Below are 17,980 nucleotides of genomic sequence, written 5' to 3' on the forward strand. Positions count from 1 at the left end.
GGCATTTCATCTATTGGCGTGACATCTTTCCCGCTCAATTGACCTCAGCCTTTCAACAATGACATAATTCAGTACTGGACTGATAATTTACAGTCAATCAATAATGGATTTACAGAACAATTTATATTACAATAATCCAGCTGATCCGTGTACCATAGCAGCGAATACTGGTCAACTTACCTCAGCTGCAGACATTTCACAAACTTACAAGAACCAAGATGGCCGACACACATGTAATTATAGGTAATCATACATTAGGATAGTGCTGGAATTTTCATACAGCGCCTTAATTTATGAACATGTGAGGCTTCCAGCAGAAAAAGTCCCACAATTGCATGTTTGTTTTACCGCAGGAATTTGCCTCTGAGGATTAATATACTTTACAAATACCGATCCTGTCCTCATTGACCTTGCATAGGAATAAAGTGAACATAACTGCTTTATCCCAACTACGGCTGCAAGGTTCAATGGCGCTAGGAAGAGGATTAATCCTAGAACAGTTATCATGTTAAAAAGGACCTGTCACCCGTCCTCACATGTCTGTTTTAGTGTACTTGTATCCCCATGTACTATTTTCTGACTCTATAGAGTGCTGTTTCTCTAGTATTCCCGTTAGACGTGAATAAATGACTAGCAGTTTTCAACAAAGGTCCAGCTGGGTGATACCAGTTGGGTGTGTGTCCCTGCACAGTCTGACACTATACAATCAGTACTGCCAGTGCCAGACTGTGCAGGGACAACTGGTAACACCCCTCTGGACCTCCATTCTCAACTACTGGTAATTCATTCATAACTAGCAGGAATAATAAAGGAATGGCACAACATAGACTAATAAGAATAGATGCTCCCGAATTGTTATTAGATGGGGAATGCAAGTAGTTACTACCACAGACATGTCAGGAGAGGTGACAGGTCTTCTTTAAGAATCTGTTCACACTTTGTTTTTGCCTTCTGACAAATGTATATCTTGGGAGGGTTTCCCGTCATATACTTTAGATGGAAGGCTCCAACATATACCATTGTATAGGGATATAGGTGCATACAATTGCTCATAGGATTATTATATGTTCTGTTATATGTTTTGTCGGTATGCCACTGCATGGAATATTATAGTGTACCATATTCCATACATAAAAAGATTGGCCCAGCAGATGCCAAAAGGACACTCTTTTGGTCCTACAGCGGGAGTGGGTCATCGTGTCTATGGATACATTTGGTGCGCACGACGAGAGCTACACTGGATGCTAATGACAAAGGAACATCTAGAGAATGGATGAAAATGACCAAGGACGCTCAGGCAAAGATAAGCTAGCTAGCCAGGTTTAAACAGAGGTCCTGATGACCTCATCAGATATAGGCTGTGGCTAAACGTTACTTTGCTATAGATACAGCCAATAGGCAGGGAGACGAGGACTTGCCAATGTTGTCATGGATGGACAGTGTGAAGTGTGATGTGCTAAGTAAGAAATGTGTTGATTTCCACATTTTGCCACCATGGGACAGCAGCTAGAAGGGGCGCACACAGTAGATACAGCATAGGTATATATTACCAGAGATTGACAGCAATTATTTGCCCTGTACAGACGTAGGGCAAAAGAAAGCAGAGTTGGACTGGAGGTTATGGAGCCTACCAGATCAGATTCTTCTCCTGTTATTCTACTTTTAGTTATACACTCTGCTGTTATGAATATATAATATAACATATATAACATGAATATAATATAATATTTGTTAGCATGTAATTGGTCATTTCTGAAAAAAACCCACAACAAAGTGATAAATCCCAGCATGGTGGCTGTCCTCTGCAGAACCATATGGCTAAGGTTATCGTATCAGAACCAGGGTCCAGCAGAGGATCTTCTTGTGGGTATCCTCTGCTGGACCCTTATACCAAGATCTGATTTAGAAATTTGATTTCAGAAGAGGGTCTGATTTTCTTCTCTTGACATACATGGATGGTACCCTATACATTACAATGATGTATAAGACTGATAGACCTATGCGTCCACTATTACTAATCCCCAACAAGTGGGAGGCACACATGCAAACTGTTGTAATTCCTACACCGTTCACCTGATTTGGATGTAAATACCCTCACATTAAAGCTGACAGTCTGCAGGTAAAGCACATCTTGTTCGTTCCATTTCAAATCCATTGTGGTGGTGTATAGAGCCAAAAATGTTAGAATTGTTTCAGTGTCCCAATATTTATGGACCTGACTGTATCTCTCTATTATCTATCTATCTAGTTTTATTACTATCACTCCTTTGCTTTAAAATGCATCTGCTGTATCAGTCTCATATATGTGTACTGTTTGTAACCATTCTGTCCTTACACATTTGTATCTATCTATCTATCTATCATGGAGGTGTAAAAACTACATTATAGAATGCAACCAATTTCTTAAATCTTCAGACCTGGCTCTCCCCTAGGACAAAGTTAACCACTAAATTACTCAGGTGGTGTAGTCTGTTATTGTGTAATATAGTGCTGACCCCTCAGGCGAAGAAGATAATAATTAAAATGCAAGATCCAACTTTGACTGCAGCTGTCACTAACCTTCTAGGCAGCCAGTTAATGAGTTTTTGTTTGAGTCGCAGCGCCCTCTAGTGGCCGCTTATTAGAATCTGACATTTTGCTGTGATGTCACTTCAGAGAAAGGCAGCTGCTAAAAGCGATTTTCTTAAGATCCCTGAGACGTGCAGTTAGTTGCTGGAGCAACATGTCATCCCACCTACAGCTCAGTCTTCCTGACCAGCTGTAATAAGGCTCTCCATCAGTGGCTTGCAGACGTGCTTCTCCTCTAAGCGCAATACTACAAAGGACACAGAAGACTCCTCAGCAGATGTTGGACATGTCTTTCTACCCTGACAGTTTTTGGGTAATTCCTGAATCACTTTAAGGTGGTATTGCCAGCTTCTAAGTACCAATTATCCAGCTATGGAATACCTGTTGGAGATGCATGGTAAGAATTTATCACTTCATGAGACTTTAGCATGGAACAATACAAGTTCCCTACTCAACGATCACACTGATACCAATGGTACTTTACCTATAGACTTAACAAGGGCTATGATCATTGGATTCACTCTTGGAGCCTTCTTTTGTGTGGCAATAGTGGGCAACATTATGGTCATCATCTCTGTGGTCACCAACAGGCAACTGAGGATCCCAACCAACTACTTGATAGTCAACCTGGCCATTGCTGACTTGTTGCTGAGCACCACAGTGCTCCCCTTCTCTGCTACCTTAGAGATTGCCGACTTCTGGGTATTTGGGAGGATATTTTGTGACATTTGGGCTGCCATGGATGTTCTATGCTGTACAGCATCCATTTACAGTCTTTGCGCCATTTCTATAGACAGGTACATTGGGGTTCGTTATTCGCTTCGGTATCCCACTATAGTGACAAGGAAAAGGGTCATACTAGTTCTGTTGGGTGTCTGGATCTTGGCTTTAGTGATCTGCATTGGACCATTACTGGGATGGAAGCAGCAGACTAATACCAATGAGGCTGTGTGTGATATCACCACAGAAACATTTTATGCCATAGTTTCATCTTTGGTTTCCTTCTATATCCCCTTGACTATCATCCTGGTGATGTATTGCAGAGTTTATGTGGTGGCCAAGAGGATCACTAAGAACCTGGAAGCAGGTGTCATGAAAGAAAAGATGGACTCCAAAGAGCTGACCCTAAGAATTCACTGCAGAAACATGAATGATGTATCATCCAACAGCAAAGGCAAGAACCAACAGACTCGCAGTTCCTTATCTCTGAAATTACTTAAATTCTCCAGGGAGAAGAAGGCAGCCAAGACTCTGGGGATTGTGGTTGGTTTGTTCATCTTATGCTGGCTACCATTCTTCATAGCTTTGCCTTTAGGTAAGTTCCTTTTGCTAGTTAAAAAAAAAAAATCTTATTATTGTTATTATTATTAGCTATAAAAGCAACAAGGAGAACACTTGGTTTCAGAAACATCCAAAGTATGTTCTGTGTAATGTTAATTTTGGTCATAGAATATTGGTATCATAAATTCTTACTGGGTCCTGGAGTCCTCTGTGGGGTCAAATAACTTCTTTAACCAAATGTTACTTAGGAAATTAATGATTTGCTTTAAGCAATATGAATCATCTCCAAGGACAATGTGACAACTTATTAAAGATAATAGAAGGCAATTGAGGCACTGAGGACACCTATCTTGTACTGCTAAAATTAGTAGTCTTCAGTGATGACAGGAGAACCACTTGGGAGTACTCTTCGAAGATTTTTTGAGGTTTATGCATTTATGTAAATTCTTATCACTATATAGAGAAATGTTCTACAACTTTCTAATATACTTGGTTTTAAGTTCCTCAACTTCTTATGCATTTGTGGTCAATGAATGAGAACCTGCTTATGTAGTTCTGTTCTCAGCTGAGAAGTGGACAAAATTGTATCCAGTCCAGGATCCAATATTCTGTGACCTAAGTACATCAGGTCTTTCTCTACAAATGTTACTGTTACAATGTACTGTGACTTCTGGAGTCCAGGTTGTTTAGCTCAAAGAGCATTGTGTAGACTAAACAACCTTAGGACTCATGCACACACATGTGTGTGCCCTGTGGCCGCATTGCGGACCGCAGACAGTGGGTCTGCAATATATGAGCAACTGCCATGTGCACTCCGTATCATGGATGCGGACTCATTGACTTGAATGGGTCTGCAATCCTCAAGATACGGAGCGGAGGCACAGATCGGAAGCACATGGAAGCACTATGAATCGCTTCCGTGGGATACGGGCACGGGGCACACACACTTGTGTGCATGAGCCCTTATTCATTTTTCTGCTGAGATCAGTACTATTTCCAGAACAGGCTCCACAAAGTGAAGGAACGCTAACTCGGCAATTTCCAGCATTCCAATACAGGGGAATGGAGACGTGGCCATGGGGGGCACTTTCTGGAGATAGGAGCGGGACCCAGCAATATGCCATCAATGTCTGAAATGGGTCAACCCCTTTAAACTTTACGTAAACCTGAAAACCCTTTGCAGAGTCCTGTTCAGTATATTTTCGGAAGTCTCTGCTAGGGTTTTATGGCATGTAGAAAACCTACTGTATTGAAAGTAGTGCTCCAAGACATTTTGAGTATTTGACCAGGGAAATGTCATTTATTTTTTTATCCGTATAAATCCTAGACTTTTGCTTCTGCCCATGTTCTTGTAGGTAGCTGTCTGCTATCGGCTAATGATTGACTGCCCTTTGTAGAGATGTACAGAGATAATTGCCCCTTATTCTTAATTAAGCCCAGACATAAAGTCAGCAGACATTCTCTCATGTTGACCAAATAAAGGTACGTGCAATGATTCCAGTGACTTGTGACTAAAGAAAGCTTCTCGTCATTTCTGACGCCGAGTTCCGGGACAGGACAGCGTATGACACAAAGTTTACGCAGTACATAAAAGTCTGTTTATGGTGATATGTGTATTACTCATTTATAAGGAAATATTCCCATGAGTTCTTTGTTGAACTTTACGAGAAAAATCTTAAAAATGGAAAGCGCAGAGACAGTAAAGTATTATATACACTGCATATCAATTGCTCAAATCAGGGGTCTCTGACTTGTTGCAAAACTACCCGTCTCTCCATGTCCTGGGTGTATTTGATAGCCACAGGGTGAAGATTCCTGGCCTAAAACTGAAAAAGTCTTAGGCTACTTTCACACTTGCGGCAGAGTGATTCGGCAAGCAGTTCCATCACTGGAACTGCCTGCCAGATCCGGCAAAACGTATGCCAACTAATGGCATTTGTAAGACTGATCAGGATCCTCCATGTTTCTGGTGTCATCCCGAAAAACGTATCCGGCATTTATTTTAGTAATTTTTTTTCGGTCTGCGCAGGACGGACCCGGCATGCCAGTATTTTAAATGCTGGATACGACACTAATACATTCCTATGGAAAAAATGCCGGATCCGGCATTCAGGCAAGTGTTCAGTTTTTTTGGCCAGAGATAAAACCGCAGCATGCTGCGGTATTATCTCCGTCCTGATCAGTCAAAAAGACATGACTGAAGACATCCTGATGCATCCTGAACGGATTACTCTCCATTCACAATGCATTAGGATAAAACTGATCAGTTCTTTTCCGGTATAGAGCCCCTAGGACGGAACTCAGTGCCGGAAAAGAAAGGGCCGCTAGTGGTGAAAGTACCCTTGAAGGGGTATTTCGGTTATATAAAGTTATCCCCTATCCACAGATGTACAGTGCTCGGCTATCTCCGGAACTCCCATAGAAATGAATGGAGTGGCAGAGAAGTCTGTTCATTTCAGGGGGCTCCAGCCATATGGAGCCCCCGATTTCATGATTGTTGGGGCTCCATACAGTGGAACGACCACCGATCTAATAGGTAATATTAGATAACTTTATATAACCGGAATACCCATTTAAAGAAAACTCACCTCACCTTTCCTGACATAACTACTTTATTTCCCAATGTAATAGCTATTCTGGAGGATCTTTTCTTATGACTCTATGTGATGCCATTCCGTTCCTCTTATATTCCTACTAGAAGTTTAACTGAATGAATTTCTAGCAGTCTGCAATAAAGGTCCATCTGGGTGTTACCAGTTGAGGGCGTTGTCCCTGCACAGTCTGACATTATCCATTCAGTGCTGCCAGTGTCAGGCTGTGCAGGGACCCCCCCCCCCCTCTCCCCCCAGCTGGGACCCCCTCACAAAAAAAAAAAAGATTGCTGCGGTTGCAATTGACTTTGGAGATACTTTTTGGGCCTGTATAGCGGGACGCCGCACACGTGCCATGGTTTTGGTCCTCATATCATAAGAAGAGAGACTATTTGGAGTATTGTTTCAGCCCAGGACAGTTTTTATGTATTTTATTGTATGGTATCGATTTTATTGATTGGCACTGTTTTTATTATATGGATTTTTATTTGTATTCCTTGCTCATTGTATATTTATGAATTGTTTGGTTCCAAGTACAAGTGAGTGCCCAGCTTCCTACGGTATATGCCACTGTTAGGTACATTAGTTAGTTAGCTCCGTCATATACCGTATTTTTCGCTCTATAAGACGCTCCGGCCCATAAGACGCACCTAGGTTTTTGAGGAGGAAAATGTGGATGGCATTATGATGGGGGGTCTGTGGATGGCATTATGATGGTGGGGGGATCTGTGGATGGCACTATGATGGTGGGGGATCTGTGGATGGCATTATGATGGGGGGAATCTGTGGATGGTACTGTTATGGGGTGGTGGATCTGTGGATGACACTTCTATATGTGTCATCCACAGATCCCCCATAACAGTCCCATCCATAGATCCCCCCCATCATAATGCCATCCACAGACCCCCCCCCCCCCCCCCCATCATTATCCCACCCACAGATTCCTAGGGAGGGACTGTAGTAGGCGGGGAGAGCGGCACTGTACTCTGACCCCGCCGCTCAGTATGTACTGTATTATACATAGTGTTAATCATCAGATCTAAACTGAATAATGATGCGCTCCCCCTTCTCCCCCTGCTCCCCATGTGCTTACCAATACACATGTCACGCTCCTGTAGTAAGCACTAGCAGCTAGCAGGCAGGCCAGGCGGCCATACCTCACGGAGGTCACATGCCTGCTCCACCTACTTTATTCATAAAGCAGGCGGAGCAGGCACGTGACCTCCGTGAGTTACGGAGCGTGACATGTGTATTGGTAAGCACATGGGGAGCAGGGGGAGAAGGGGGAGCGCATCATTATTCAGTTTAGATATGATGATTAACACTACGTATAATACAGTACATACTGAGCTGCGGGGCCAGAGTACAGTGCCTACACGGCCCCGCCGCTCTCCCCGCCTACTACAGTCCCTCCTCACTAATGCATCGCAGACTGCGATGTAAATTGCCAGCATTCGCCCCATAAGACGCAGGGGCACCTTTCCCCCGCTTTTGGGGGGGAGGAGTGCGTCTTATGGGGCGAAAAATACGGTATATATAATCCAGATAGTTAGTGTGAGATAGTGTAGGTTAGTTAGTTAATAGTGTAGCTGATAGGGTTTGGTGCAGTGTGTAGTGTAGGTTAGATAGAGATATAGTATAGTGTAGCCTTTTGCTGTCTGTTTAGTCTGTGAAAAAGTCTTTTGCTGGGTTTTAGGTTTTTGTGTGCTAGGATTGTCTGCGTCTTTTGTCTGTGAAACAAAAAAATAAGTATTTGCCTGTGTTTTAGTGCTACTGTTTTAGGGTTTCGTTTGCTAGGGAGGGATCTAATAGGTAATATTAGATAACTTTATATAACCGGAATACCCATTTAGAGAAAACTTGTCACCTCTCCTGACATAACTACTTTAATTCCCAATGTAATACCTATTCTATGTGATGTCATTCCGTCCCTCTTATATTCCTACTACAAGTTTAACTGAATGAATTGCTAGCAGTCTGCAATAAAGGTCCATCTGGGTGTTACCAGTTGGGGGGGGGGGGGTTGTCCCTGCACAGTCTGACATTATCCAATCAGTCCTGCAGTGTCAGGCTGTGCGAGGACACCCCCCCCCCCCCTTCCCCCAGCTGGTAACACCCACATGGACCTATATTGCAAACTGCTGGCATTCATTCAGTTAAACTTCTTGCAGGAAAATAAAATGTCATCCATGAAAAAAAAATGATCTAGAATTGTTTTTACATGAGAAATGCAAATAGTTACTAATATTACAGGTCCTCTTTAAATTCCTGCAACCATCATGATATAGTGGGTGTTATATTTGCTAGTTTTGTGCGCGAATATTCGAATCTCGAATATTAATCTCGAATATCAGCACTTCCAGAATTTCCGGCATAGAGTTCCGTCGTCGGGGCTCTATGCCGGAAAAATCCTGATCAGGATTATCCCCATGCATTCTGAATGGAATGAAATCCGTTCAGGATGCATCAGGATGTCTTCAGTTCCGGAACGGAAAGTTTTTTGGCCGGAGAAAATACCGCAGCATGCTGCGCTTTTTGCTCCGGCCAAAAATCCTGAAGACTTGCCGCAAGGCTGGATCCGGAATTAATGCCCATTGAAAGGCATTAATCCGGATCCGGCCTTAAGCTAAATGTCGTTTCGGCGCATTGCCGGATCCGACGTTTAGCTTTTTCTGAATGGTTACCATGGCTGCCGGGACGCTAAAGTCCTGTTTGCCATGGTAAAGTGTAGTGGGGAGCGGGGGAGCAGTATACTTACCGTCCGTGCGGCTCCCGGGGCGCTTCAGTGACGTCAGGGCGCCCCACACGCATGGATGACGTGATCACATGGATCACGTCATCCATGCGCATGGGGCGCTCTGACGTCATTCTGGAGCGCCCCGGGAGCCGCACGGACGGTAAGTATACTGCTCCCCACTACTACTATGGCAACCAGGACTTTAATAGCGTCCTGGGTGCCATAGTAACACTGAACGCATTTTGAAGACGGATCTGTCTTCAAATGCTTTCAGTTCACTTGCGTTTTTCCGGATCCAGCGTGTAATTCCGGCAAATGGAGTACACGACGGATCTGGACAACACAAGTGTGAAAGAGGACTTAGATATAAAGTATGGTAAGGCTGCACAAAAGTGTCAGACCATAGAGCAGTGGTGCTCACAGCTGATATAGACTCACCCACTATACTAAAGAAATAATGGCATATAGGAAGCTGGGCACTCACTTGTACTTGGAACCAAACAATTAATTTAATATACAATAAACAAGAAATACAAATAAAAATCCATACAATAAAAACAGTGCCAATCAATAAAATCGATACCATACGATAAAATCGATACCACGCGATAAAATACGTAAAATATTGTTGGAAAAAAAGTCTCTTTTCTTATGATATGAGGACCAAAACCATGGCACGTGTGCAGCGTCCAGATAGGTAGGTAGTGTGAGATAGTGTAGGTTACCGGTAATTAGTTAATAGTGTAGCTGATAGGGTTTAGTGCAGAGTGTAGTGTAGGTTAGATAGAGATATAGTATAGTGTAGCTTTTTATTTCACAGACAAAAGACATATTGATACATTTATTTATGTATTTATTGATGATTTTATTTTTGTAATTATTAATATATGGTGAATTTTTAAAATATATTTATTTATTTATTCATTGATAACTTTATTTAGATATTTCTGTGAATTTATTTAAGTATTTTGTTTATTGATGACTTTATTTATATATTTCTCTATTGTTGAATTTATTGAAAAAAAAATTGGCAACAAGTTTTTTTTATCTTTCAGTTTATTTATCTTTTTTTCATTAATTTATTAAATCTTTTATTTATTTATTGAATAACGGGCGCTAGAACAGTAGTGCATAAACATTAGTAGCAACATTATATCTTAAATGTCAAGTGAGTCAAGTCTGGAAAAGAACACTGCGGTAACGCAGCCTGCCGCGTCGTGTGCTGATTCCTCCTAGCCAGAGGACAGCAGGACTGGCGAGGTTTAGCAGCGGCTCTCTCATCCTCCTTTTGTCTATCAAAAGTCATGGTTACCAACGCTCGCATGACCTATACATGATCAGCACCACACACACTCCGGGTTCCAGCCATCGGCAGCACCCAGCCGTCTTCTGCCCGTCAGAGAGCACAGAAGCCAGTGAGGAACCAGCTTGCCTCGGCCCGGGAGTGAAAGTGTCCCCGGCTCTGCCGCCGGGATCAGTCCCCCTCCCCTTGGTGATGACTCTGTCACGGTCCCGGGCTGCAGGCGGTGTCCTCAGCGGCTGCCTTCAGTGTGCAGCCAGGATCATCGGTTGCAGGTCATGCTACAGAATAAGCCTTTAGCTGTGAGGCTTGGCTACACACAAGGGTAGTGTCACACAGCCCGGGGCAGACTTCACCAGGAAGGGGCTGACAGGCACAGGGGAGCACCGACACTGTCATCCAGCAGAGCGCAGTTTGTAGTCTCTTTTGAAGGCAACATGTGCTGTGGAGTTGCATAGAACTGTCGGTAAACTTACCCCACAAAAAGAATGTAGCTTTGCTTAATCTTTGTGGACTTGACATATAAATTCATATTCCTCTAAATTCATTATAAAAATACAGTAATCCGGTCCTAAACAATGCAGATGTCTTGAGGGGGAAAATAATGCAGGGCTTCCAGGGAGAGAGGGGGTAGATAGATATATACATGTTGTCCATCATGCTATAATCTATCTATGTACCCCATCTCTCCCTGGAAGCTCCAGAAATCTGCATTGTAGAGGACCGGATTACTGTACGTTGAACTTAAGGGAATATAAATTTCTATGTCAAGTCCACAAAGATGAAGCAAAGCTGCATTTGTTTTGTGGGGTAAGTTTCCCGGCTGTTCTATGTAACTCGAGAACACATTGTGCCTTCAAAACAGACTACAAACTGCGCTCTGCAGGATGACAATGTAGGTGCTCCACGGTACCTGTCAGCCCCTTCCTGGTGAAGTCTGCCATGGGTTGTGTGAAACACTACCCCCTAGGTGTAGCCAAGCCTCGCAGTTAAAGGCTTATTCTACAGCATGACCTACGATCGATGATCCGGCCTGCGCACTGGAGGCAGCCCCTGAGGAACCTGATAGCAGCCGGGGATCGTGACTGAGTTGTCACCAAAGGAGGGGAACTGATCCCGGCGGCAGAGCCGCACCCGGGCCGAGGCAAGCTGGTTCCTTACTGGCTTCTATGCTCTGACGGGCAGAGGACGGCTGGAGCATGGCATGTGTGTGACGCTGATCATGTATGGTCGTGCGATCCGCGGTAACCATGCCTCTTCACAGACAAAAGGAGAATGACAGAGCCGTTGCTAAACCATGCCAGTCCTGCTGCCCTCTGGCTTGGAGGAATCAGCACACGGCGCGGCCGGCTGCGTTACCGCAGTGTTCTTCTCTAGACTTGATGTGCCTGATATGGAAACTGAGAGCAGACCGCAGCAGGCAGCGTGTGTAGCTAATGTCGTACTAATTTATTGTGGGCTGTACAAACGTAAAATACAATCGATAAACTATTTTCTCAAATGAAAATATTGCATTTTGTATGTATGGGAGCACATTCATGCTGAAAACAAAGAACCTGTTGCTGCTTTCAGTGGTGTCAAAGTTTTTTTGTTGTTGTTGCCCATGTCTAATTTTTTGCTTGATGAGGTAATGTTTTTATTGGTACTATTTTGGGGGTCATACGCCTTTTTGATCGTTTGGTGCTGCACTTTTAGTGATGTAATGTGCCCCAAAAAATTTTTAGTTAGCAGGTTTTATTAAGGTTAGGTCATGTGATATTTTTATAGAGACGTTCGATACAGACACGTCAATGCATAATATGTAAAAAAAAAAAAAAAAAACTATTTTAATTTTTTTTAAATTAACTTTATTTTGGTAAAAGGACTCTTTATTTTTCTAATTGAAAATATTAATATTTTTTGGGAAACCTTTAATTTTTAAACTTTTTTCAAATTTTTTTTGTCCCCCCTGGGACTTAAACTTTTGGGGGTCTGAGCCCCTTTACAAAGCATTAAAATAATTCTGTATTGTAATGCATTGGCTGTACATGTATTACCAGTGTAATACAGGGGGCTGGATTTCACAGGCCCTCCCGGAAGGCAGTCACGATGCCTAAGGAAGGCATCGGGCTACCTTCCCTGCCATCGGGTCCCCGTCACAGCAGCGTGGGGACTTGATGGACACCCCGCACATGCCGCGATCAGTGCTGACATTGGCCGTGCAGGGGTTAATGTGCCGGCATCTGTGATTTCCAACCCTTTGCACCCTGTGGGCTGCAGTGTGGATGACACTAAAGGAGGGAGAGGCATTGGTAGAATCATTAAGCCTTTTATAAGTCCTTTTCCTCCTGTCATATAAGCAGCATTCTCCTGCACTAGTGAAAAATGTGTGGGCTGTCTGCTAGACATGCCACAGATATACTGGTCTAGAAGACAGCAGCAAGCCACACAGTGGGGTGGACCTCAATCCTAAGGGCCCATTCACATGACCGTATATTTAGTGGAACGTTAGCGGAACATATGCAGACCCATTCATTTCAAGTGTACTGTCTGCATCTGTACTTCCATTCCGTGGCCCCACAAAAAAGATAGAACATGTCCTATTCTTGTCTGCATTTGTGGACAAGAATAGGCATTTCTATCATATGGCTGGCCCTTCTGTGCTGCAAGAGTCGGTATTCATTTTTTGCAGATCCGTAATTTGCAGACCACAAAATCGGAAACTGTCGTCTGAATGAACACTAAGGGCTGTTTCACACGAGCGGATGCCGTGCGTGACATCCGCTCCGTGAATGACAGCCAAGACCCGATGCAGACTGCAGAGGCACGGAGCAGTAACATGACTGATAATGCTCCGTGCCTCTCTGTGACCTCTTTACTACGAAATCACAATGACAACTTTATCTCTTTGTGATTTCGCAGTAAAGAGGTCACAGAGAGGCACGGAGCATTATCAATCATGTTAATGCTCCGTGCCTTTGCAGTCTGCATCGGGTCTTGGCTCTCATTCACGGAGCGGATGTCACGCACGGCATCCGCTCGTGTGAAACAGCCCTAAGGGAGGACATGTTTAGTAGAAGTCGCTCAGGAAATGTTCGTCCATTTTGTCCATGTAGTCAACATTCTAAGTGTGTGTGCTTGTCACATGGAGAACTAAAACTGGCTAGCTACCAGGTGTGGTCTGCTTTAATTTTTCTGAAAGGATGTAGCCTTCAAAACTTCAGTAGCAAAGTCTTTGTTAAGAATGGGGCTCCATGGCTACCTCACAGCGTCTGACTAAAGTCCTCTTGGGCCCACCAGAGGAAATAATTCTGAGGACCCAACCTCTGTGGATATAGAACTTTAAGGGCCCTCTTTTATTATGGGTCCATTATTGTCAGATCTTGGGCCCACTGGAGCATCCTCAGGTCCTCTGGTGGGCCAGTCCAACCCTGCAGCCTAATGACCGATACCTTCCAGACATGGCATATCCTGTGGATATACTAGAAATGGCTGAGATGAGAATACCTCTTTAAAGGGAACCTGTCACTGGGATTTTGTGTATAGAGCTGGGGACATGGGTTGCTAGATGGCCGCTAGCACATCCGCAATACCCACAGTCCCCATAGCTCTGTGTGCTTTTATTGTGTCAAAAAAACGATTTGATACATATGCAAATTACCCTGAGATGAGTCCTGTCCCTGACTCATCTCACGTACAGGACTCATCTCAGGTTAATTTGCATATGTATCAAATCGTTTTTTTGACAAAATAAAAGCACACAGAGCTATGGGGACTGGGTATTGCGGATGTGCTAGCGGCTATCTAGCAGCCCATGTCCTCAGCTCTATACCCAAAATCCAGGTGACAGGTTCCCTTTAAGTACTTTTTGTATCTGTGTAACCCATGTATCTTTACTGAATGCTTATTAATCAGCTCCCATGCTGTTCTGTCATTTTACTCAATTAATAACAGCAAGGAACTCATCAACTAAAAGATCAATGTGTAAAATAAATTGTACACCAAGTCGACAGTAAATTCAATTTCAGCCTCTCAATAATTGCTAGGCTTTCAGATTAGGTGTTGATGCTATAGGTATTGTGTGAATATACCCTGAAGCCAAGGGCCAAGGGTGTACATGGAGGAGTGGAACCTATAACAGAGCTTCAATAGTGCACCCTTATAGTGCTGGTTAACACCACCACAACCCTAACCATTTGGGATAGCACATGGGGCTTTTTTCCCTCCTTTTCCAAAATCGCTGGCTTAATTTCTCATACCTATGTTTGATATGTTTTGATACCCATATTTGTAACCTGTATCCTTTTTCTAGGGGCCCCATAGTAGCCACATGATCTGCTTCTATGGTATGCAACCATTACCCGAGGCTATAAAAATGTCCCCCTTTTAAGAAATAGCATGCATGGAAGAATAAAAAAAGGAGAGCGTCATCATGCATTTCGGAGATAATTAGTTTAAATATATTGATAAATCTCAGCTATACAGCTATTATTCATCTGTTTTCCCCTTACACGGTATATTATCAACCTGTCTGCCTGCAGCCACCACTAGGGGGAGCTCAGTGCTCAGGAATTTATACAGCTATGAAAGTTTTAAAAACTTTTTGAACTGACCCCCCTCTAGTGGTGATTACACAAAAATGTTGGGAAGTAAAGTGGCTTGTTGGCACTCCCCCAGCATCCAGGGCACATGCCCCCCCCCCCCTAAACACACCTCTGCCAACAGTGGTGAATCCATTATAGATTCCGCTGCCACGGACTATAAGTTATGGTCCGTGGTAGCGGAATCCATAACCGAATTCTTAGATAACCCAAACCGAAACCTGGAACGCCAAACTTGAAACCACAGGTTCGCTCAACACTACTCAGGGACTCATCACAACCACCTCAGAAGAGATCGAGGGTACAAAGGCCTCCTAATCAGTACTGTATCTCCTTTCACTGACTTACACGCTTGGCACAGATTTCTCACAATCACTGCTTGACACACCAGTGGTAGGAAGTTACTCCCGGCTGAGCTCAGAATAGATGTTCACTTTCTCATAGGTGTTCACACCATGCGGTGTTAGATCTTATCCAGCAGGGAGTCACTAGGCGGAATAAGCAAGGAGATGACAGGCACACAGTTAAAATCATAGGTTTAATCTATACATACAAAACTCCTGCTAAAACGCCTGACCCAGGGTTCCGCCCGACTATCTGCTTCTCATGGGGCATACACAGCACATGTTCCAATCCACCTTTTATAGGCAACTTTTATAAATAGGGAAACCAATCAAATTCGTCAGAAATGCGTTTTTAGAGTTTGAAAAAAGTATGTGAAAATTGTAGAGGTGAGGATAAAAATGAAAAAATAAATCTCTTGGGGGTCTGAATATTGACTTTGAAATGAAAATAAATAAAAAAATGTAGAATAATATTATTTAAAAAAAATAAGGATATAAGGTGTTGTTTTTTGTATACCGGTATATACTGTATATATTTCCATGTTTTACAACTAAACAAAAACAATCAATCAATTAAAATAGGTCTATGGCTGCTATGCAAGCAGTCTTGTTTTTACATACAGTCATGTGAAAAAATTAGGACACCCTTTGAAAGCATGTGGTTTTTTGTAACATTTTTAATAAAAGGTTATTTCATCTCCGTTTCAACAATACAGAGAGATTAAAGTAATCCAACTAAACAAAGAAAACTGAAGAAAAGTCTTTTCAAGATCTTCTGTAAATGTCATTCTACAAAAATGCCTATTCTAACTGAGGAAAAAGATAGGACACCCTCACATGTATTCCCTCTTAAATTGGCTCAGATCTCACACAGGTATATCACACCAGGTGCACATAATTAGTAGATCGTTACTCTGCATGTTGAATGAGGCTTGCCCTATTTAAACCTCAGACATTTAGTTTGGTGTGCTCCTGACTGTTGAAGTGAGAGTGAGCACCATGGTGAGAGCAAAAGAGCTGTCAGAGGACTTCAGAAAAAAGATTGTAGCAGCCTATGAGTCTGGGAAGGGATTTAAAAAGATCTCAAAAGATTTTGAAATCAGCCATTCCACTGTCCGGAAGATAGTCTACAAGTGGAGGGCTTTCAAAACAACTGCCAACATGCCCAGGACTGGTCGCCCCAGCAAGTTCACCCCAAGAGCAGACCGCAAGATGCTAAAAGAGGTCTCCAAAGTGTCATCTCGAGAACTACAGCAGGCTCTGGCTACTGTTGATGTAGAAGTACATGCCTCTACAATCAGAAAGAGACTGTACAAGTTTAACTTGCATGGGAGGTGTGCAAGGAGGAAACCTTTGCTTTCCAAGAGAAACATCGAGGCCAGACTGACATTTGCCAGAGATAAAGTTGACAAAGACCAGGACTTCTGGAATAATGTTCTTTGGACAGATGAGTCCAAAATTGAATTATTTGGACACAACAGCAGAGGACATGTTTGGCGTAAACCAAACACAGCCTTCCAAGAAAAGAACCTCATACCAACTGTGAAGCATGGAGGTGGAAGTGTCATGGTTTGGGGCTGCTTTGCTGCAGCAGGACCTGGTCAGCTCACCATCATAGAATCCACGATGAATTCTACTGTGTATCAGAAGTTGCTTGAAGAACATGTGAGACCATCAGTTAGAAAATTAAAGCTGAAGCGGAACTGGACCATGCAACATGACAATGACCCAAAACATACTAGTAAATCAACCAAAGATTGGCTGAAAAAGAAGAAATGGAGAGTCCTGGAATGGCCAAGTCAAAGTCCAGATTTGAATCCCATTGAGATGCTGTGGGGTGACTTGAAAAGGGCTGTACGTGCAAGAAACCCCTCAAACATCTCACAGCTGAAAAAGTTCTGCATTGAGGAGTGGGGTAAGATTTCCTCAGACCGATGTCGAAGACTGGTAGATGGCTACAAGAACCGTCTCACTGCAGTTATTTCAGCCAAAGGAGGTAACACTCGCTATTAGGGGCAAGGGTGTCCTATCTTTTTCCTCAGTTAGAATAGGCATTTTTGTAGAATGACATTTACAGAAGATCTTGAAAAGACTTTTCTTCAGTTTTCTTTGTTTAGTTGGATTACTTTAATCTCTCTGTATTGTTGAAACGGAGATGAAATAACCTTTTATTAAAAATGTTACAAAAAACCACATGCTTTCAAAGGGTGTCCTAATTTTTTCACATGACTGTATAAGTTCTGCATTCATGCATATATTGAATCTGTGTGTTTTCTGGATTTTTTTAAGGTGAATATGGAATTTTTTTATGATATGCTTGAACATTTTTATTTGTTTTTATTTGATGTACTGTTACCTATGAAAGGTGGATTGAAACATGTACTGTGTATGCCCCAGAAGAAGCCGATAGTACGGGTCGGGCGTTTTAGCAATGTTTATACTTGGGACTTTTGTGTCTATGGATAAAACATGATTTTAACTGTGCCTGTCAATCTGCATCTTCTTATTCCGCCTAGTGACTCCCTGCTGGATAAGATCTAACACCGCATGGTGTGAATACCTATGAGAAAGTGAACATC

At 42.9% G+C, this 17,980-nt stretch overlaps 1 protein-coding gene across 1 annotated transcript in view; it reads left to right on the forward strand.

Moving 5' to 3' along the window:
• The first annotated feature begins 2,930 nt into the window (after positions 1 to 2,930).
• The window catches only part of ADRA1B (adrenoceptor alpha 1B), a 94,017-nt gene continuing 78,967 nt past the window's right edge, over positions 2,931 to 17,980 (forward strand). The window contains exon 1 of the mRNA XM_044277921.1: positions 2,931 to 3,883. Within this exon, the coding sequence (XP_044133856.1) occupies positions 2,941 to 3,883 (943 nt within the window). The 5' untranslated portion in view covers positions 2,931 to 2,940. The remainder of the gene's footprint in view (positions 3,884 to 17,980) is intronic.

This window comes from Bufo gargarizans, chromosome 2 (genome assembly GCF_014858855.1).
Source record: "Bufo gargarizans isolate SCDJY-AF-19 chromosome 2, ASM1485885v1, whole genome shotgun sequence".
In the NCBI taxonomy this organism is placed as follows: Eukaryota; Metazoa; Chordata; class Amphibia; order Anura; family Bufonidae; genus Bufo; species Bufo gargarizans.